At 36.0% G+C, this 7,181-nt stretch overlaps 1 protein-coding gene across 1 annotated transcript; it reads left to right on the top strand.

Moving 5' to 3' along the window:
• The first annotated feature begins 2,022 nt into the window (after positions 1 to 2,022).
• LOC117106068 (C-type Lectin CRL-like) lies at positions 2,023 to 6,195 on the top strand. Its single transcript, XM_033247404.1, has 2 exons — positions 2,023 to 2,172; positions 5,266 to 6,195. The coding sequence occupies exons 1-2, from the start codon at positions 2,164 to 2,166 to the stop codon at positions 5,728 to 5,730; spliced, it is 474 nt and encodes a 157-aa protein (XP_033103295.1). The 5' UTR covers positions 2,023 to 2,163; the 3' UTR covers positions 5,731 to 6,195.
• The last annotated feature ends 986 nt before the right edge of the window (positions 6,196 to 7,181 follow it).

Below are 7,181 nucleotides of genomic sequence, written 5' to 3'. Positions count from 1 at the left end.
ACTAAACATGTGTTATGAATACACAGAGTACAGTATGCTTATCCGTCCATGAATAAATAAATGAAATACAGTACGAATTTATTATATAATGCAATATAATTTGCAATGACTATAGGCCTATTATATTTATACGAGCTGACGGATGTTGTGAAATACATATAAAAATTATGTAGGCCTAGGTCTAATTAAATCAAACATGTGTTATGAATACATAGGGTACAGTGTGCTTATTCCTCCAAGAATAACTCGTGAAAGAGAGATAAACATATTATAAAATGCAATAAGAATAACAATGACTATATAGGCCTATTATATTAATACGAGTTAGCGGATATTATGAAATACATATAAAAATATGTTGATATACTTAAATTAAAAATGTGCTATGAGTACACAGGGTACAGTACCGTATGCTTATTCCTCCATGAATAAATAAGTGAAAGAACTATAGACATATTAATGCAATATGAATAACGATGACTAGGCCTGTTGTATTTATCATACGTGTTCTAGTTCTGGTTCTGGTGGGTAAAGATCGACCTCCAAAGTACTCCAAAAGTGTAGGAGTAAACAGGAGGGGTAAAATAGTGTTGAATGACAGGAATAGTCCACCACCGCAGTTTAAAACGCGCAGCGTCAGTCATGAGCAGGCTTTCCTTGCCTCAGACTGCATTGGACCTGATGGGTAGATCTAGAAACTCACAATCGAATTTTGCGAAGAAAATCACATTTGGTAGTGCTAAGTGAAAATTACACCTCCAAGAAAGGATGTTAGAGTAATGACAGGTTGAAATACAATAAATTAAGGAAAATCCTTTGAAAGATGGTGTATTCTGTGATTATGTCTATCAGGCCTATCCGGATCCGCGCAATTAAGTAATATTCCAGACTCTCGACATGTCGTTCCGGTTAAAAGGGTCCTTTCACTATATTTCATTTGGCCTAACTTAGCAGTGGCGGATCAAGGGGGAGGGGGTTCAAGAGGTTCTAAACTCTGGACATATGTGGCCGATTAAACAAAAACTAGGCTTAGCCCAACTAGCCTTCAATTAAATAAATTTAACAAACACTGTTTTTGGTTCGAGGAGTCGTAATAATTTATACGAAAGTGCGTTCTTCATGCCTAAGGGTCCATGGAGGAAAGATTATGTATCCAACTACACATTATTATTGGAATATAATAATATATTGCCTATGTCTTTTATTTTTTTTCTCTAAGTATAGGCCTTAGAAGGAGACAAAATTACCTGACCTTTTTCAAGAGAGGAAAACCTTGAATTTTGAAGAACTTAAATCTAAATTTTCCCGGGGAAGCACTCCCCCCCCCCCCCCCCCCATCCCCTTTCTTTTTTGGGTTTTTTTTTGGGGGGAACTTTCTGAACCCCCTCCTTGAAATCCTGGATCCGCCCCTGCTTAGCTTCTTAAAAGCACTGCTACTAAAATATCTTTCGAGTGATCTCATTCTCATATCAATAATACCTCCATGTTTAGATTATTATTCATAACGTACCCTGGTAAAACATGTTGTCCGTATATAAACAATCTCATCAGCACATTTCTACAAGTAGATATAATGCTATGATAGGTAAGAACAATTATTTTTAATATTTTCTAATTATTTCTTTGTTGAAAAAGCTTAACTGATATTCTAGATTTCATAGAAACCACGTAATCTAATTTATGAAACGTAGCAGGCTCGGCACCTTGACCTTTAATGATTAGCGCCAAAATTCACTACAAACACGTAAAATAATAATAATGAAATAATATATTTACATAAATTATTAATATTACTAACATATATTGTACATTGTACTATTAATACAGGCCATTTTAGGTAGGCTTTCTTCATACAGGCTTCTACGAATGGATGACTTGTTAAGGAGCAGCATATCAAGTTGCCCCACCCCAGTACCACCTGATTAAAATTGAAGGAAAATCAACCAATAGCTATAGTTTAAAAAAATGTAACAAGCCTAAATGTCCGGCAGTATATAGTCCTGTGATCTGCAAGGTCTCTCCCAACGTCACATCAATGGGCGGGTTCTGGTGATTCGGTATTAAAATCGGCTTGGATTGGTCAAAGCCTGGATCTAGAAAATGTATTTAAGGCCTGATATAACACATTAAGCCACACTTCACGAAATTGAAGAGGAGGCAGTCATGAGATTCGTAAGTTGTACAATTTTATATAATTAAAATTTACAGATACTATTATAGTATAATATCATGGAGGTATATGACATAGAAAAAAACTAGAATATACTTTTAAATTTGGTTAGAATTACTCTTTGTTCTGTTATGTCTTCGTCTTCTTCAGTTGTCTTTAGACCGGGTTTTACGACCCATACTGGTCACTTATATCATTTATTAGCTTCTTCCATTTCTCTCTGCTCTGCCCATTGCTCGTTTTTGTGTTTGTTTATAGCATAGAGGAAATAGTTCTATTTTCTCTATGTTTATAGTCAAGGCCAATGTCTTTTAATTGTTTCTGCATCACAGTGAGCCAATTAAGTTTCTGTCGTCCTACTTTCTTTTTAATCTTTCGTTCGGCTTCGGCTAGTTCTTGTTTGATGATCGGTGTTGGTGTGTGTGGTGACAATCGTGTCATGTGCATCAACCATCGTTGTATGTTGGCATCGATGACCTTGGACCATGAAGTAGCCCTGTTATGTTTCTTCCACTTTGTTGAGAGGAGTTTATTTCTAAATTATTGTCATCTATGATAGTTGATGCAAAAGTTTTCGATGTATTACTTTTTGTAAAGATATTACTCCCTAATAACTCCTCATTAATAGTGAACTGAACGAGTCACTCTCGTTAAATATGTTTTCAATACATTTTTTATATAAGCGCTAAGACTATACTGTACTTGCATTTTTTCCCTTGTTAGACTTTACTTATTTTAATAAAGAATGTTGGCTATGGATAGGTACCATGTTTGTTGTCCTACAGTAGTCCCTATGGTATATGTATTGGTTGTTTTATATATAGTACCTTCTTTGGTACCTTCGAACCCACTAACACTCGAAACATGTTTGTTCAAAATAATTTAACTAATAATAACGATCTATGGTCGAGAACGTTTTTTAAATGATCTGTTCTTCCGAGATTTACTCTACACATTCTATAAAAACCTATATTGACCGAATAAATATTAACAAATACACACTTTTATGCCTTTTTTTGGCTTTTCCTCATTGCCATAATGAGAGTTGATTTTGATTATAAAAAACTTCATTATGACATGGAAAACAAAAATAAATGAGACTCAAACAAGGGCTGTAACGGGTAATACAGCAATTATACTAGATTTACTAAGTCAGTTTGTACAACAGAACATAGGGCTTTTCCTCATTGCTATGATTGCTATACACTTTTTTTTTTATATAAGAACCAGTAAAATTTTGCCCAGGCTCAGTGTTCTTAGTTTTTGGCTGATTTCAGGCTCAAAATGTTCTTATTTTGTTCTTATTTTACACACTTTTCAAACTTCAAAGTATTACACTGTACTGTATCGGAATGTAGGTATAAATCGCCCTGGAAAAAAAGGCCTGGAAAAAATGACCCGAGAAAAAAGGCTGTACTAAAAATAGCCCCAACTGACAGGAGGTAAACCTACTGTACTGTATTTATTATAGAGAATATTATGTAATCACACCTACTGAACTTAAGGTACAAATAGGCCTATAAGTTTTTTGTTTTGTTTTGTTTTTTTTTTTTACATTTTACCTGAGCCTCAATTTGTTCTTATTTTGTTCTTAATTTTTAAGCAATTTCAGCCTCATTGTTCTTATAAAAAAAAGTGTAATGAGAAATGAATTTGGATTGCAACAAAAAGAAAAATCGTTAAAAAGTAAAAAAGTAAAAAAAAATGGAAAAGCAAATTACTTATAGTACCGTACTAAAAGAAATTATGAAGCTTAAAAAAACGATGAAAACCAAGTTTACAACTACCACGATGTTAATGAGATTCGAACTATTGCTGCAATGGTAATAGCGACGTAGTTATTTTCCGTTCACTGCGATACAGTGACTGAAAGCAAAAATTGTTCATGCATATCACGGTAGTTTTGAGTTTAACTTAGCTGCAACTGGTTGAAGCGCTTTAAAAAAAAAAACGCAAATTGAGTTTAGGCCTATATACTTTAATCAACTGTTCCATAAAATCTTTAAATGGTCCTCATATCCACACCCTACAGCGGATCGTCACCAAATTTGATAATTTCTTATATTTGACCATGAAGAACTATTCTGCAAATTTCATTTTTATTTATTTATAATTGGAACGTAAGCAATTACAATGTCTTTCAAATTTACACCCTAACAGTTGCATTGTCCCCAACACATAAGAATATCTTCCTTGTAACTTGGTTACACTTTCCCGAAAGTTCCATTCGGATCAGTTGATCCGTTAATTAAAATATCTGGTCTGGGATGTTTTCCTTTGTATAGTCCTCTTATTCGCACTCTACTCCAGATTGTGACAAACAATGGCAGCGCCACAAGGGGCACGGGGGAATCAGAAAACTTTCTTGCACCGCCAGTTTCCCCCCTCCTCCCTTCCAAAAAAAAGAAGAAAAAAATTATATGCATTTTCTACATATTAGTAGACAATAGACAATCCAAAATCGATAAAAATTAACATTTGACACCCGTAAATTGCCATATTTTTCGGGGCTTTTCCCCTGGACCATTTTCGAGATATTTTGAACGACGCCCGACCACGCCCATCTCGGGCCACCTCAGCATATTTCCCCCTAAAATTTTACCTTGCACCCCCCCCCCCCCCGCCAGATTTCAGACTCTGGCGACGCCACTGCAAAAATAAATCATTTCTTTACTACTACTACTACTACTACTACTACTACTACTACTACTACTACTACTACTACTACTACTACTACTATTACTATTATTATTATTATTATTATTATCACACGAAGCTTGAAACTTTGATTTCATTGGAGCGACAAATTAATGTTTATGACCTCGTAGTGGTGTTGGTGGGGGCCCATACTTGACCGACGTGGGAATCCCACTAACTGCTCCTGGCCACCTCCACTGGGTTGGGGCAATTTTTTTCACATCAGCAGATCAATTTCACAATTTATATTTTATATATATCATTAACATGACTGTTTAGAGATGGTACCGTATATACCAACAGGGACTACAAACCGGGTAATAGGTAATATAATATTTAGTATAGGCCTAATATTAGAAGTTTTCATACTATTATATGTTCTATATTTCTATTGATAGTTATTGCTAATTGGTATCTGCATTGCGGTGGCTGCAAGCCCTTCTGAAGGCTATCGGCGATGTCCAACATATTGGGTTCCATATGGAGGAAGTTGTTATCGAGTGTTCTCATACTTAAAGACTTGGCATGCGGCAGAATCTTTTTGCTCCACAAGTTCAGAAAGTAGAGGTCACCTCGTCACCATCAGTAGTTTTGTTGAAAACCGTTTTGTCGCAACGCTTTGGAGAACTTCTCATGGTGTGTCAAGCGGGACGGACACATACTGGATTGGTTTGAAGAGGTGGGGTCATAGTTGGCGTTGGTCGGACAGATCAACATACCGGTACAGAAATTGGTTTACTGGTGAACCTAATAACCATGGAGGACATGAAGATTGCGTCCACCAATCGAATAAGAATGGTGATTACCTGACCTGGAATGACAATAGCTGCTCGAGGAGATTATCATTCGTATGCGAGACATAGAAAATTCCTCAAAGTGATTCTGATATGATATGTTTGCAGCACCTTATATACCACAACGAGACTGTAATCTTGTCACTTGTTTTAATTTAATTAAATATTTTGATCGTTCCATTAATCCATTCCCCAAACAACTTGGATTCAGTTAATTACATTCTTGACATGGTGTTATAAAAAAATATATGAGTCCTAAATGCATACGAACCCTTTTAACACTTTGCCTCTGGAAACCTTGTTCCATTAATGGACGAACATTTCTGAGTAGCAACTATAACATTACTCTAAGTTGCATTGAGTGACCACTTTGGTCAGGCTATAATGGCACTATGAGTGAAGATCACAACCTAACTTTTAATTTCATTTTAATTAGTGTTGTTGTTTCCTTCTCTATGTAGTCAGTAACTCCACTAACCACTTCTATGTTTTTGAGTTTCAATAAATACGCACCTAATACGCATAAGTTTGAAATGTTTTCATGTTTTTGTTATTAATGAACTTTTTTGAAACCGATTCAAAAGTCGGAATAGAGAGAAAGAAGGGAAATGCAGTGGCGTAACTACCGGCTGCCACCCGAATCTACCTAATATCTGATAAGCATCAGTTTCGGTGACATCACCAACCATTCATGATGCCGTCACCAAGGGGATAAGGGGATTCTGATCAGATGATTGATGACTGGTACTGTTGCCAGTATAGAAGTGTATCAGCATTTTATTTGTCACCGAAATTGATGTACTAAAGCAACGCAAACAAATCTTGATAGTGTTTATATGTGTATAACGCTTGTGCACATTATAATGTGTTAATAATTTTAAAATAATAAACTATACGTGCCTAGGCCTGGCCCCTATGCCTAGTTGTAAAAACTGTCACTTGAAGGGCGATATCATCGTGATGGATGGAAATCCACAGTGAAACAGATCGTCACATAGGCAGCCCGCGGTAAGTTGGATGTTTATTGGGTGGGTGCGAATTTGTAGATAGTGAACCAACATGGCTCCGGGGAAGGGCATCTAGGGAGAAAACCCTGCTTGGATTAAGGGGGCAGAGCTCAGCCATTTTTGATAATTTGAGGTCGTATTTAATCGATTTCTGAGATGCACGTATTAAACGGTTTTTTTTTTTTTTTGTTTTTTTGTTTTGTTGTTTTATTTTTATTTTTAAGAGAGCCAGGGATGGATTTTCGCAGATGGAAGAGATACCATTTCATCCCCACCATGTCTGGGGATGGGGAAGAAAGATTATGGCAACTCAAAATGATTTTTAAGCCCCTCAATAATATAAGGTTTTCATTTTAGCAACTCAATAATCCAATCAATCCTGGGACTGTGGTTGTTAGCATGATTTGAGGTGCAGAGTGGAATCACATTCTTCTTAGGTCAATATCAAAAATGAGGATTCTTTTGGACAGATGAAAGCTCCAACACCTGGACAGGCAGTGTAGGCCTATTTCC

Source organism: Anneissia japonica, unplaced genomic scaffold (assembly GCF_011630105.1).
Source record: "Anneissia japonica isolate Jap-2015-1 unplaced genomic scaffold, ASM1163010v1 scaffold36759_len11332_cov126, whole genome shotgun sequence".
Lineage (NCBI taxonomy): Eukaryota > Metazoa > Echinodermata > Crinoidea > Comatulida > Comatulidae > Anneissia > Anneissia japonica.
This window is presented reverse-complemented; position numbering and strand designations above follow the sequence as displayed.